This window comes from Choristoneura fumiferana, chromosome 9, assembly GCF_025370935.1.
Source record: "Choristoneura fumiferana chromosome 9, NRCan_CFum_1, whole genome shotgun sequence".
Classification (NCBI taxonomy): domain Eukaryota; kingdom Metazoa; phylum Arthropoda; class Insecta; order Lepidoptera; family Tortricidae; genus Choristoneura; species Choristoneura fumiferana.
The window spans coordinates 16,913,192-16,928,383 of NC_133480.1; the positions used below are offsets into that span (position 1 = coordinate 16,913,192).

Genomic DNA, 15,192 nt, shown 5'->3' on the forward strand with positions numbered 1-15,192 from the left:
ACGTATTATGAGATAATTAATGAAAAATATTTATTCGACGTCAAAAATACAAACATATTAAAGTTTAACACATAAAATAAGAAATTAACAAAAGTGAAACCAATTTTGTGACACAAATACTTAAGTGTACCTATCTATTTATTTCTGCATGGTCTGAACTGTCAAGCTTAAAAGTAATTTAACCCCGTAGAACTTTATCGCTGTCAGTACTAAAAGCATCTTAAACTGTTTCAGTATAAGACTTAATATTAATGGACAGATCACTTATTAAGAGGAATAGACAAATGGAGCAAAACAATAAATTGTACCCTATCTATAAAATAAGGAAACTAGGTAGACCATTCAAACGCTGGACCAATGAGATCAAGGCAATGGCAGGCAACTTATGGACTAGGTCATCTGGAGACAGAAATTTATAGAGACAGCTGGATTGGCAAAGGCAAACGTGGAAATGGATACTGTGTTTCAAGATTAGTTATTATGAAGTTATGTAAATTCATAATTTTAATAAAGGCTGTTGTTATTATTATTAAGTCTTAATACTAATTAGCTGCACTAAAATTACTTACTTGTTAACGATACATGTATCTAAGGCCCAGTTTATACTTGCAAAAAAATCGTGCATGTTTCATTACATTGCGGTGCTTGGTTGACCACTACGTGCTTGTTGAATCAACGGCCTCTTAATGTAATCAATACAACCAGCACGATTTTTCTGACTAGTCTAAATCAGGCTTAATATAAGGGTGTAAAAAAATCATGTTATTATAGTACATAACTTTTTAACACCATGTACAGAGTTTCTTTAAAATTTTAATATTGAAAATTATAAGGATGAATGTGAAAAATAAAATTACAGAAATTGTAATTACATTACTCTTGTCTTTATGGTAATACTGTTAATTAAAATTAAATTTAAGGAAACCCTCATAATCGGTACTTCCACCATCTAACTTCTCAACAGTATCATTATGACTTTTAAATTTGACACCGCTATTGCTTTCAGCATGGTTATCATCCCTGTTCTTAGAAGTTGCGTCACAATCTTCCCCGCTAGATTTTAAGCCACTGTCATCACTAATATTACATGCATTATTATCTTTGCCATTGTTGCCACCATCCATTTTATATTTTTTGCCAATAGCATCACCCTTGTCAAATTTTGTACCAGTGTCATTTGTTCCGTCTTTGTTAACATTATTCGTACTCATATCACATGCAGGGCTTTGCGATTGCATATGTGTATTGTTAGATTCTGTATATCCTGGTGGTTGGAGTGCGCCAGTTGGTACTATATGTATATTTACTTCGACAGCCCTATTTCTTCTGGTGTTTTTTATTTTCCAGCACTGCCAACATCCCACGCTTATTGCAAACAACCCTACCTGAAATAATAAAATTAATCAATCTTTCTGAGTTACATTTACAACAGGTAACGTGAACAGCTTAGTGGTTTGACTTTATAGCCTCTTATCATCGTTACTTTTCACTCTGGCTCAATAACCACATCCTATCTTAAGGCTTGTTCGGACTAGGCTAGTATTTTAGTCTAGTAGCGAGTAATTTAGTAGCTAAACTATTCGCTACTGCCTAAAAATCGTTCGTTCCTTTCCTCGCTCCAACGAAACGACATTTTCACGCCAACTAATGAACTCGAGTAAATCGACAGGTTCGGACTTGTTTAGCCGGCGGCCGAGTAAGCACGGACGTGTGGTGGGGAGTGCTACTCACTACTAAACTACTAAAAAAAATAGAATAAAATGGATTGACTCGACTAAATTACTTACTAATCTGCTCGACTAATTATTTGGTGTTCAAACACGTTTAGCTACTAAATTACTCGCTACTAGACTAAAATACTAGCCTAGTCCAAACAAGCCTTTAGTAATTTCTTCCTCGTTCAAAGTTCAATGATTATTGAGTAAAATCGGTTCTTTGAACATACACTTAGAAATACTACTGCTACAGGCTGGCAGCTATACCTACCTATAGGCTCATATCTCCAAATTTTTCAGAATTTATATGAATTAAATTTAAAAGTTATCAATTACATGTGCCTCTACACTTCTAATTCTGGAAGGCAACCTGTGCCATGTAGTGGGAGGTATAAAGGCCAAGATGAATATTTATTTTACAATTTCTTTTTTTAACGCCCGACGTTAAAAGAGGGCTGTTATAAGTTTGACCGCTATGTGTGTCTGTGTGTCTGTATGTCTGTGGCATCGTAGCTCTTAAGCGGGTAGACAGATTTAAATGCGGTTTTTTTTAAAGTAGGTTTTCTAGTGATGGTTCTTAGACAGTTTTATCAAAATCGGCTTAGCCGTTTTTGAGATATTGAATTTTCAAGTGACAAAGTCGGGTGTTTTTCAACTTTTTGTTGGTAAGGTCAGGTTATATGACACATCATTTAATTTTTTCTTAGGTATGGTAATACTCATGGTATTTTTTTAATATAATTTTGCTCATAAGTTCGAAAAAACTCAGAGGTGTGAGCCCAAGCTCGAACCCAGGACTTTACGATGAGATGCCATAGGTCAAACCATAATGCTACCACTACCAGGCTGCCTAACAAAATAATGTTGCCTTTTTATTGAAAGTACCTGGGCGACCGAGCTTTGCTCCAGCTAAAACTCGATAATAAGCGTTTTCCCAGAGATAAGACCAAGCTAGATCGATTTGTCATCCCCAAAAACCCCCACATAGCAAATTTCATCGAAATCGTTGGAGCAGTTTTCAAGATTCTGATTTTATTATATATAGTATACAAAAAAATTGCTCGTTTAAAGGTATTAGATTTGAATGGACAAAATTTAAGACAGTATGGTTGCCAGCTAACACTTGTGTCAGTTTAACTCTAATCCTCTCAAACTGACGAATCGATAATAGATAGTGATGCATTAACACCAGATAAGCGTGTAACCAATGTCCAAAAAATCAAAACCCGATTGCGTTAAAAAATACTTAAAAGGAGAAAATAAGACGTGGTCGTAGTGGTCTAGAACTATGTTAAGTAGCTAACTTAAACTTCAACAGTCGGGACCCATTAGGTACTAAGAATTTTTGAGCTGCTCGCGATTTTAGTGGGGTCTTGACTGTTGAAGTTTAACTTGGCTACTTAACAGAGTTGTAGAACGCAGTCGGGTTTTGATTATTTAAATTTATTGTTTTATTTCATACTTTTTTGCGAAAACGGTAAATAAAAACACATGACTTGTATGTATTTTTGTAATTTGTTTTTAAATCCCTTCATTTTAATACCCTACTCGATAGGTTTGAATAAAAAAATTTTTTGAAGACTCGCAATTTGGCGCTAAAAATCCGCCATTTTATGTTTTTACTAATTTAATGTACCCAGTGTCACTCGTGTCATTAAGACAAATCCAATGACGTATCATTTATTAAAATCGGTTCATCCGTTGGGTAGTTACGAGAGGACATAAGAATAGAGATACATACATACGGGTCAAACACATAACCCTCCTTCTTCGCAGTCGGGTAATTAAAATAGAATCACGTACCAGGATGAAACTTCTTCGCTATGATTTCTTTAGCAGATGGGATGCCTATACGACTTTAGTAGCACAAATGGTGCGTGATTAAATTTCCTCGACTGTATTATAAATATTTAGATTTATCTTACCGCTATCAAAAGTAATTGAATTATCTGGACGGTTTCCATTATCGACTAATGCAACTTGTACACGTGTATTGTGTATTTCAAAACACTGTCAATATTTCACTTTATTGCATTGCAAATCCACATCAATAAGTTCATCCAGTTCTTTTTCAGGGGGTAACTTATAATAACACTGACGAAGCGATTCTATCTCAACAGGTGATTTAGTAAAAGATGAAAATGAAAGGGTAAGCTACATAATAAATGTCAGTTGTGCAGGGCAAATTGAATTGGCTGCTTGGGTCTATTTTTATTAAAAATGACGGTAGCATTCATAATACATAATGATGTACCTACCCTCCTCAGTTTTAAATTAAAATTAAAACTTTTAATGCAATAACGATTATAGTAATATTTTTATTGTTCTTGAGAACTCAAGAAGAATGTCTATCTTTAAGAAATTCACGTATGTACCTAAGTACAATAAAAAACTCATTATTTTGCTTACATTATGTATTTTAATCAAGTTGCATTATAATAATATACTTAACAGGTTTTCAATTAAAATTCCATAAATATACAATGAAGTCAAAAATGTATATAATATTGTAGCGGAAAAGCGCGTGTCTCCAAGAGTGATGTTTTTGGTGAAGTAGATAGCAAAGAAAAGAAAAAGAAAGAAAGTTATTTTCATTGATAAATCTGTAATAGGCTTAAAAATTTAGTACGAAAAAGTAGTGAAATGGTACTTTAAGATAAAAAAGAATTATTTATGCACAAAATCAAATAAAAATATTTACATATTTATATAATGAATAGTCGATATTAAATTAGTTTACCTCTAGGTAGGTACTTACTTAAGAAATAATTTTAAAATTGTTGTTTTTAATAATTATTTGTATACATGAATGTAAATTGTGTTGATTGCAAATTAAAAAACTAAATAAATATAAAATCAAAATTCTTATGAACATCAAACAAAAAAATCGCTAAATAGGTCCTTAATAAAATATTAGATCACAATCAAAAGTGAATAAAAAGTTCAAACCAATGCGGTCATATCCATCCATGTTACTAATTAAAATAAAAATAAAAACGTACCTATGCAATTGTGAAAATAAATTATTTGATAGGTACAAAAACTGGCTAAATACTTTTATATAAAGATAGAAAGAACTAAAGCAGAGGTGTAAGGAGAGCAATTTATTTTAAGCACTAGAAAAATAAATTCAAGTAACGGTAACAGTTTTATTCAATCACGAACCTATAAAAAATTTATTTATTTAATTAATTCAATAGAATTATTAGTTGTGTACAGAGTACCTACAGAACGAATAAAATAAAAAAAACTGGTTCACATTAAAACCGATTAAACAAAATAAAAAAACGTATTTGATAGTTAATGAAAAAGGAAAACTGGTTCGTTGATAAAAAAAAAAACAAACAAAAAACACGAGAAGTACAAATAATTTAAATATTTCAGTGTCAAAAAGAAATAATTTAGTACTTTAAAAAAAGGTGGCCAATATTTATATCCGCCCAACCGGGGATCAAACCTAGGACCTTAAGTTATCTAATCAGGTTCTCTGACCATTTCACTATCCGGCCGCCCAATGCAATCTGCAATTTATTAAAAATTAATCCAAGGTGATGTTGCACTGGAGGCTCCACCTCCTGCGCTGCTACCACTAGCAGTATTATAGTTGCTTTTAATATCATCACCTTTATCAAAGGTATCATTACCACTGTCAGATTTGATACCGCTGTCATCCACTACATCAGATTTGTTACTTATTTTTTTCCTGTTACTTAATTTTACAACTTTCCTCAAACTTATTGTTATACCGCTGTCATTTCCAATATTGCGTATACCACTGCTTTCATTATCATTGTCACCATCCCCTATGGTACTTTCTTCTGTAGAATCTCCATCTAATTGTGTATTGGTATCTACTTTTTCATTATTATTGACATGATCAGAAGTAAGTTTATCATGTCTATGGTTACGACGACGTCGTTGAAGTTGCCTTGTAGTTACAGCACTTGCTGGTCTAGTAACTTCCTCATAACTAGGCAGGGGCTGTTCGGTGGCTCCCATATTGTGTATTACTATGTCCTCTGGGTAAATTCTGTTAATTTCTCTATCGAAACATTTCTCACACAAACCTCGGCATAGACAGATTAAGAAAAACAATATTATGGCCACCAAACACTGAAAAAGATAAGTTATTATTAAACGACCATGGTACATGGTTACAGTTCATTGATAGGGATATTTGCATCATTATAGCTTAATCAATCATTTATTATAATATAAATATTATTATATTAATAATAATTATATTATTACACGGTATTCTATTTCACGGTATAACGCGAAGCTAGAAAATATATTGTTATAATATGGCAATGTTGTTTTACGTATATTATTTGTAGCAACACTAGGTTACCTAAGTAACTAGAAAAAAACTTGTCTGTCGTGTGCCTTCCGAAATATAATACTCGTACTACAGTTATAAAATTGTTTCTCTTCGATCTCCTCGCACCTAGTCATAATATCCACATCATAATATGGTAGCAGAAGCGTAAAAACAACGGTGCAGGTGAATTGAAAGATTCGTTAGTACCGAGGAAAGATGGAATCTGAAATTGCCGGGTCTAGTTTAAAATTAACCGGAAGTAATAATTGGCCGACATGGAAGTTTCAAATAAAGGTAATCCTGAAAGGGAGAGGATTGTACGAACTGGTAACGGGCAAATTGGTGAAACCGGCAGAAACTGAAAAACCGGAACTGTTAAAGCAATGGATGAAAAATGATGCCAAAGCCCAAGAACTGCTAGTCACTCGAATGGATTAGGGACCGCTTTCGCATTTACTATCATGTGAAACAGCGAAAGAGATTTGGACAAAATTAAATACGGTCTACCAGAAAGAATCCGAGGTGAGCGTTCATTTGTTACAACAAAAATTCTTTTCTCTCGAGTACGAAAACGAGTCAATGTCAGATTTCTTTTCAAAAATTGAGCATATCCAGACGAAGTTGAAAGAGTGTAAAGAGCTTGTCTCTGATAATATGGTTATAACTAATATATGAATGGCACTGCCAGAGTCATACAAACATTTCAGATCTGCGTGGGAGTCCGTGTCCAGTGAGAAACAAACCCTAGCTGAGATGACCTCTAGATTGCTTATAGTAGAGGAAGAGAATGCCAAAATAGGTGGATGAAATAGTGTTAAAAGTACAGAAACTTTTTGGTAAAGCTAGAAGAGAGCAGAGAGACAAAAGTGGAGACAGAAATTGTTTTTATTGCAAGAAATATGGACATAAGGCAAGGGACTGTTGGTTCAGGAAAGAGAAAAAGACTGAAGGTACAAATTACAACAGGAAAGAAAAATGTCACGATGCGTTTATAGGAACACAGGAGAAAGAGAAAGTGAAGAGAGAAGACTGGTGCCTGGACACCGGGGCAAGTGAGCACATGAGCTGGGATAGAAACTTGTTCGAGATCCTTCAGTTAAAAACGGACCTGGGTAAAGTAACCGTAGGTGACGGAAACGAGGTAGCTATAGAAGGTATTGGTTCAAATAAATGGAATATCTGTCTTGCTCCTCCGCCAAATAAAGAGGCGAAGTCGTGCGAAACAGCTACGTTTGAGTTGGAAAAAATGTTTTTTCATGCAATTTAACCCGCCCTCCCTCCACATAAAAAACGTAAATAACCAACGCAAACGTAACTGAACCCACCACCAAGAGAACCACCACCACCATAACCATAACAAGATCCCGCGGGATCAAAGATGGTCAGGTTAGAGCCATAGCTAAAAGAAAAAATAAAATGTTTACGATTAATTTTTTAAACCTGTATCAAAAAACGGAAGCAGAAACAAAAGTGGAATGCCACTTTGCAAAACAAAATTTTGACGCTGTCAAAATGGCATTCAATTTTTGCTTATCAAAATTTTTCCTATGTAAAGCGTATACTCGAATAAATATAAAATATGTATCTGAAAGTGAGAATATAGTGTGTGAGAAATGTTTATTAGGAAAACAACATCGTGAAATGGTCAGAATTCATTCATAATCATATCATAATGTTCATAAAGTTCACCCAGAAATATTTTCAATTTTGAGATACGGGCTTTTTAGGGTTCCGTAGCCAAAATGGCAAAAACGGAACCTTTTTAGTTTCGCCATGTCTGATTGTCTGTCTGTCCGTCCGCGGCTTTGATCAGGGACTATCAATGCTAGAAAGCTGTTATTTTGCACGAATATATGTATAAACAGTGCCGACAAAATGGTACAATAAAAAAATCACCCAATCATCCAATCTTGTAGTGTGGGGTATCGTTGGAAAGGTCTTTTAAAACCATTAGAGGGTCACTGAAACGATTTTTCGATTCAGTGATTGTTTGCAAAATATTCAACTTTAAAGTAAAAAAAAAAACATTAAAATCGAGGGTCCCCCTCCTTTAAAATCTAAACCGGTAGGTGGAAAAACTTGAAAAAATTCAGGATGGTAGTAAGTATATCAAACTTACAAGGAAAACTATAACGTTTAAGTTTTCTTGAGAATTATTAGTAGTTCAAGAGTAAATAGCAGCCTAAGGTATAAAATATACCTAAACTATGGAAGATTCCGTATAAAATACGAAATCCTTATAAAAATATTACTTTTTTTTCGAAATGGCTACGGAACCGTATTTAAGGCGTGCCCGACACGCTCTTGGCCGGTATTTTCATAGTAGTGACAATTGAGTGACGATATGCCACTTACTGCAGGCTCTGCTAAGGGGGCTCCTAGACGGGCCATATTTTCACTGCAATATGTGGCCGGCAACTATTGGTGTCCCTGTCTAACATGTGAGTAAGAGAGGGACACCAATAGTTGCCGGCCACAAATTGCAGTGAAAATATAGCCCGGCTAGGAAGCCCCTTAACGCGGTACAAACTGTGCGAGTTCACTTTCAAAACTAAAATGGGCATACATACACCTATATACAAAATAAATGAATCAAACTCGGTTTGTTTGCGATAGCCATAAATTATCCTGTTTTGTGATGACTAAAGTCTCAATAAAGTATATTATTTCAAAATTTCAAACGAATTGACTCAACAAACTCAGAAAAAAATCTATATAAGTAATATTGACTTTGACTGACTGACTGACTTATAGATCAATGCACAGCCCAAGAAACTTGAAATTTCGATTATATGTGCCTTAACCTGTCCTCTCCCAGAGGCACAAATTTGTGCCGAAATTCCTTTGATCCTGTTATCCTGGGAGATGACAGATTAACAGGTGTAGACGCGCACTAAGAAAGGATTTTTCGAAATTTCCCCTGCCCTAACCGTCCGTAACCATAAATATTTGAGACTTAAAATTTGCCAGATACACAGACAGACAACGGCACAGGTGAAACTAAATAAAAGCTTGTAAAAAGAGAAACGAGCTGTCGGTAGGCCTCCAACAAAATGCAGCGACGACTTGGTTAAGATCGCGGGATCGCGGTGGATGCGGAAAGCACAAGACCGGTCTGAGTGGAGAGCCTTGGGGGAGGCCTATGTCCAGCAGTGGACGTCTTTCGTCTGATGATGATGATGATGAAAAAGAGAAACAATGCATATTTTTACTTACCATTATTCCCATTACACGCACTGCATAAGGCAAATTATTATCCATTTTTGATGTTTTATATTTATGTAATTATTTACCTATATTTTTTTTGTGATAATACAAAATGAGACTTAGGTTATTTGGGATGAGTAAGTTAATTATGCTGCAATCGTAACTGACAACCTAATTTCATGCTTTTTTTTAATAAGTGGGTAGAAACTATTCAAATGCCACTCAGTGCAATGTAAAAATTTTATTGGCTCCTATATAATACTTCGTTTCTTATAGCATTAGAAAAAGGGTAAACAATCTTGACGAGTCTTCTTATTGAAAAACTTTTTAAAGAACAGTACCTAAGTATTACTTAAGTACTTATGATAGCAAAAGAATGTAAATGATCATTATGTCCTTGTCAATTGTTACATATATGCTGCGACTTATTTTTCAAAAATGTTTTTCAAAAAAAGACACGTCAAGATCGCATACGTTCTTTCTAATGCTAAAAAACGAAGTATAAGGCCGGCCGCACACAGCCGGATTATCTCTCTGAATTCATAATAATAATATGAACCACACATATTCTGATTTTTTCAGATTGATCTGTCAGAATTACACTGACGAGCGTTATGAATTCCGATTCTTAATTTTTAATATTATGAATTCAGAACGCACGGCTTTCCATATATTTCTAAATGACCGCACACACATACTAAAATCAGGGTTACCTAATGATTCGCCGACTATTTTTAGGCAGATTATTGATTGCAAGACAACGTTTCGCCGAGTAACGGTACGCCGATGAATTTGTACGCAGATGTATTGTTTCGCAGACTAACCTTTCGTAACTCAACCTTTAGCAGACCATTTACTTGGCATATGAGTCAGTAAGCCGAACAACTGTTCGTTTAGCCTATTAATCACTACACATTTTGCACGTTTGGTCAAACAACCTTTCGCTTTTGTAACGGTTTTGTAACGGTGGAGTGCGCATATCAACTTTTTGCATCTTTTCGTTTCGCATGGGGAATGGCATTCAATACCGCGAATATGTGTGGATTACACTATGGCGTCATTGGAATTTTTACACGCCGTGCTGACCGCGCATTCTTTATAATTTTCTTATGTACCCTCATAAGTTTGAAACGAATAACGCAAGTAATAAACGTATTTTTGACCGTCATTTGTATTTATTTTATATTGGAGACTGAACAAACCAAGTCGCGATGCTAGCAGTTCGGTTCTGGCACATCGCCGGCCGCTACCGCGGCACGCTCGCTTCGCTCGCTCCGCACGTGCGTTGTTGGTCGCAATTCTACCCAACACTCCTCGCTAACGCTCGCATCTCGTCGTCGCACCTAACTACATCTTGAGAACAGCTAGTATTATAATAGTCAACTCAGTAAAATCCTACTTGTCGTTTGGCCGATTTTATCTACGCAGATTACGAAACAAAAATCAACTGAACATTAAATCTACTTACCTATATAATAACTCTGCTTATCGTGTCTCGACGAACAGTTAAATCGACTGAACATTAACCCCCCCCCCCCTTTCGAACCTCACGTGATTAATGGATGGCCCCAAGATAAAATTTAATATTAAGTACCTTTAAGTTAAATAAAATAGAAACAGAGAATAAGTTATCGGTCATTAAAATTTCTTTATTTCTATAAAAAATAAAGTGAGTGTAAATATAATTTATTTTATTTCTATTTTTGCCTCACATTCACATCTTTTTTTTTATATTTTTATAAATATATAAATTATTTTACAATATCTTTCGCTTACTGTAAAGTAAGAACAGTATAAAAAAACATTCATACGATTTATAATTTGTAATAATATAATTCATCGCAATTTTTTAACAGAATTCGCTATAAATCAGTCATTTGTACACAAAAACATAATTTACACTAAACTAAAATCATTAACATGACATGAAACATCAATAAAATCATTTACAGTTTGATTTTTGTATTACCTACAACAATGTTGGTGAGTTATGTTACAACAAATTAAGATCTAAACACAATTGACTAACGTTAAAATCATTAAAATACATACAAAAGCGACCTTTTCTCTTTTAAGGACCTTTACAAGTCTACCTTTGCGTAAACAATTTTAACATATAAACATGATAATTCAGATACTTATAATTATGTTAATAATTTAATTGGTCATTAAATAAAATTAAAAAAAAGTTCTCAATAGAAGAAGAAAAGGCTATGTCATGACATGAAGAAGTGAAAGAAGAGCAATAATATTGGTCACGTTAGTAACTAAAATAAATAAAGATGTCGAAAACAATACAAAATATTGAGTTTGAAAACATGCCAAATTTTTCATTGCAAGGTGACATTAAAATAATTTAAGAAAATGAAAATAAGAAATAGCGCCAGTTCAGTTAACAATGTATGTAACTTATATCAAAATTAGAACTCTTTCTTTGGTGGTCAATTCATGCGCTGTTTAAATAAGAAAATTTAAAAATAATGTACAAGCTTGTGTAGTACAAGCTTTGCTTAGTTTGGGACTAGGTCATTTGGTGTCAAGTGTCCCAAGCCATTTATTTTATTTTAGCTATTTAATGAACAAACACACAACGACAATGTTAAAAAGGTGATGGTGCCCTGTATTCACCTCCTAAGTGTCAAGTCTGCTATTAAAACTCGTATCAAATTTATTACCAGTATCATTACATTACCGCTACCAGACTTAACACCACTATCATCTGTAGAGTTATTACCCTTTTCATTCCCACTATTTTCCCCAATATTTTATGTGCCGCTGATTCCAAAATTACGAGTGCCACAGTCGCTATCTTCCTGTAGACTCTTCATCTAATTGTATATCGGTACTCTGGGAACTTGGATCCTCCTTATGGGTGGGCTAATCCTGCCTCTAACATAACAGTAGAAATCATAATATACCGTTGGGTATACCATGGGGTATACCGTTGGGTATACCACGGGGTATACCGTTGGGTATACCATGGGGTATGCCGTTGGGTATACCATGGGGTATGCCGTTGGGTATACCATGGGGTATGCCGTTGGGTATACCGTTGGGTATACCATGGGGTATACCGTTGGGTATACCATGGGGTATACCGTTGGGTATAACATGGGGTATACCGTTGGGTATAGGATTATTTCCTTCCTGGTGTCGTTCTCTGGGAACTTGGATCATTCCTATGGGTGGCCTATTCCGGTCTCTGATACCACAGTAGCAATCGTATAGACAGGTGCAGATGTAGACAATGGTTAAACATATTTTTAACAGGATCATCTAAAATAGATAAGTGATAATTAGATAAACCTACCCTATCCTATAAATGCGGAAGTTTGTGGGTGAGTGAGTATATTTGTTACTTCTTCACGCTGGACGGTTAAAGTTAGTCAATAATCTGAATTAAAACATCGGATCTTTTATCCCAATATTCCTACGAGATGGGGATAAAATCTTGAAATAACAACCGGTGGGCTTAGAGTCATGAAATTTGGTATGTAGGTAGCTGGACCTCTGTTATAACACATAAGCTACTTTTTCTCCCGATATTTTCACGGGATAGAGATAAAATCTCAAAATTTCAACCCCTGGCTGTAGAGTTTTGAAATTTTGGACAGTTGTTCTAACACATCCTTAATGAAGACCACAATATAAATTCTAAAAAATCCCAGGGGAATTTTTCAATACAATACAATGCAATAACTCTTTATTGCACACCAACACAGCAAGCAGTACAGAAAAACAGGTATATACACAGAGACTTTCTGAGGTAAGCAATAGGCGGCCTTATCACTTCAGACCGATCTCTTCCAGGAAACCTTTACAATGGAATGGATGGAGAAGTAAGGAATAAATTTTAGCAGGTGGTGAATTTACATTACATTACAGCATTCAATTGTAACTACGAGGCCGAAAAGTTTACGCGGGCGAAGCTGCGGGTAACCTCTCGTCATCATCATCATTAATTTAAGAGCTTAGCTCTTGTCGGTGGAGTAGTCGCCACTCTTTTCTGTTCTCTGCCAGCGTTTTCAGCTCCTGATACGACATGACATTGACTTTTTCCTTGGCTGGATCTATAAATGACCGTCTCGCCCTTCCCCCGCCTCGCCTGCCTTCTATTCGCCCTTCCAAAATAGTTTTTATGTAACTGTCATGTCGTATCAGATGCTTCAGCATATTCCCTCTCCTATGTTCAATCGTCCTCAACAGCCGCCTCTCCTCTTCCTCCTCATTAGCTCCTCATTAGGGTAACCTCTAATATTCAATAATTAAATGATTCAGGCGCTACTTTTGTAGACGTTTATATTATTGACCTGTGATAATTCATTGTGCTACATGACTTCTTAAGTATACGTTTACTTAATTAATTGAAGTGTTTATTATTTTATTATTTATCACATCAGCTAATGGCACGAAATCTTTTCTCAAATCATCTTTACAATTTGCTGTACAAAAATTGTACATAATAAACATTAAAAATGTTCTGTCATTGTATGGTAGACTCGAACGAAATGCACATCAAATTGAAGAGCGTAAAAAATTAGTCAATCCGAGTCGACAACTTATAGGCGGAAAATTCGGATTATCGAGTATTTTCAATATAATTTTGAATAAATTACTAAGTATATAATGGCGTTGCGAAGTAAACATGTCAATGTCATCACATCAAAGTGGCGTTTTGTCATTCATCACGTGTCACAGGTTCGTATTTCGTTCTCCATTGTGACCTCTTAAAGGCCCCACACACGGTACGATTCGTCGATTTTCATCAGATTGAGACTTGATTATGAGACATCATAGTTATTTGGGCAAATAAGATTTAGGAGAAGTATCTACGTGAAATATACCGATACGTAGGTTAGCTGTGAAAGTACGTTTGTGATAATATTAAGGCTGGGAATATACGTCAGATTTTTCGATAAGTACGACAGTCTTTACACTGGCAAAAAAAAATTTTCAGACAATATTATGAGTCTACATTTTACCCGAGCGAAGCCGGGTTTTCATCTAGTAAACATAAAAAAATGTTCTGTCGTATTGTATGGTATGTACTTACTATTATTTCAAAGGCAGTCACAGGTTCTGTTTCCATTTTGACTGTATAATTCAAAATAATCTTCTTTTATGTGTTTGTATCAGGTCCAAAATAGCAATTAGGTATATATTTTTAAATATATTAGTAGGCGATTAAATTTATTATGCTTAGATCGCAACTGACAATCTTATTTCCTTTTAAACTGTCGTTTTGTAATTTCAAATTATGTGGGTAGATTTTTTTTTAAATACCACTCGTAACTAAGGTGGTGGTGGCTACAAGCAAAATACAGTTCAATTTGGTTAAATCAGCTGCAAGTTTGTCGCAAACAGAGTAAAGGTGCGGCCACACCGCTGCTTAAAAAGCGGCGAGAGCACGGAATCACAGTGACGCTTTGTATGCGCGCCGTTTTTATCGCATGCTCTCCACACCGCTGCTTAAAATATGCAAACGGTGCGGAATCGCAGTGAAGTGCCGTAAACGTCACGACTTTTGTTCGGTAAAGACCTGACGTTTACGGCACGTTACTGCGATTCCATATTTTCAGCAGCGGTGTGGAGAGCATGCGATAAAAACGGTGCGCATACAAGGCGTCACTGTGATTCCGTGCTCTCACCGCTTTTTAAGCAGCGGTGTGGCCGCTGCTTATACACAGGTTAGTTTGATCACTACAATTTTTCGAGATATTTTGATGCTATATTTGTATCATTTATAAACATTATTCTAGAGACTCTTGTTACAAAATTAAATGTTATTCAAACGTACATTAAGTTCATAATGGTGTAACCCTTTTTTTGTGGTTTAGATTCAGGCCTTGTTTAACGACTAGAACAAACAAATTAAATAAATAAATAAATAAATATCACGGGACAATTCACACCAATTGACCTAGTCCCAAAGTAAGCTTAGCAAAGCTT

General features: G+C 35.1%; 3 protein-coding genes across 3 annotated transcripts; all 3 read right to left on the bottom strand.

Annotated features, from left to right (window-relative positions):
* Positions 1-5: 5 nt before the first annotated feature.
* On the bottom strand, positions 6-3,897 carry LOC141431462 (uncharacterized). The gene is made up of 2 exons (XM_074092647.1): positions 3,641-3,897; positions 6-1,385 (listed from the first exon to the last, which is right to left on the bottom strand). Exons 1-2 carry the CDS (start codon positions 3,677-3,679, stop codon positions 900-902), a joined length of 525 nt encoding a protein of 174 aa, XP_073948748.1. The 5' UTR covers positions 3,680-3,897; the 3' UTR covers positions 6-899.
* Positions 3,898-4,122: 225 nt separating this feature from the next.
* On the bottom strand, positions 4,123-9,447 carry LOC141430874 (uncharacterized). Its single transcript, XM_074091737.1, has 2 exons — positions 9,253-9,447; positions 4,123-5,828 (listed from the first exon to the last, which is right to left on the bottom strand). Exons 1-2 carry the CDS (start codon positions 9,295-9,297, stop codon positions 5,247-5,249), a joined length of 627 nt encoding a protein of 208 aa, XP_073947838.1. The 5' UTR covers positions 9,298-9,447; the 3' UTR covers positions 4,123-5,246.
* Positions 9,448-11,423: 1,976 nt separating this feature from the next.
* On the bottom strand, positions 11,424-14,572 carry LOC141430875 (uncharacterized). The gene is made up of 2 exons (XM_074091738.1): positions 14,297-14,572; positions 11,424-12,519 (listed from the first exon to the last, which is right to left on the bottom strand). The coding sequence occupies exons 1-2, from the start codon at positions 14,330-14,332 to the stop codon at positions 12,151-12,153; spliced, it is 405 nt and encodes a 134-aa protein (XP_073947839.1). The 5' UTR covers positions 14,333-14,572; the 3' UTR covers positions 11,424-12,150.
* Positions 14,573-15,192: the final 620 nt, after the last annotated feature.

What these genes read in the sequence shown, in the direction of transcription:
- LOC141430874 (XM_074091737.1), bottom strand. Translation starts at nt 9,297, where the DNA reads ATGGATAATAATTTGCCTTATGCAGTGCGTGTAATGGGAATAATG. An exon ending in TGCGTGTAATGGGAATAATG is followed by an intron (nt 5,829 to 9,252) that starts GTAAGTAAAAAT and finishes TATCTTTTTCAG; the next exon opens with TGTTTGGTGGCCATAATATT.
- LOC141430875 (XM_074091738.1), bottom strand. Translation starts at nt 14,332, where the DNA reads ATGGAAACAGAACCTGTGACTGCCTTTGAAATAATA. An exon ending in TGACTGCCTTTGAAATAATA is followed by an intron (nt 12,520 to 14,296) that starts GTAAGTACATAC and finishes TATCTATTTTAG; the next exon opens with ATGATCCTGTTAAAAATATG.
- LOC141431462 (XM_074092647.1), bottom strand. Translation starts at nt 3,679, where the DNA reads ATGGAAACCGTCCAGATAATTCAATTACTTTTGATAGCG. An exon ending in TTCAATTACTTTTGATAGCG is followed by an intron (nt 1,386 to 3,640) that starts GTAAGATAAATC and finishes TTATTATTTCAG; the next exon opens with GTAGGGTTGTTTGCAATAAG.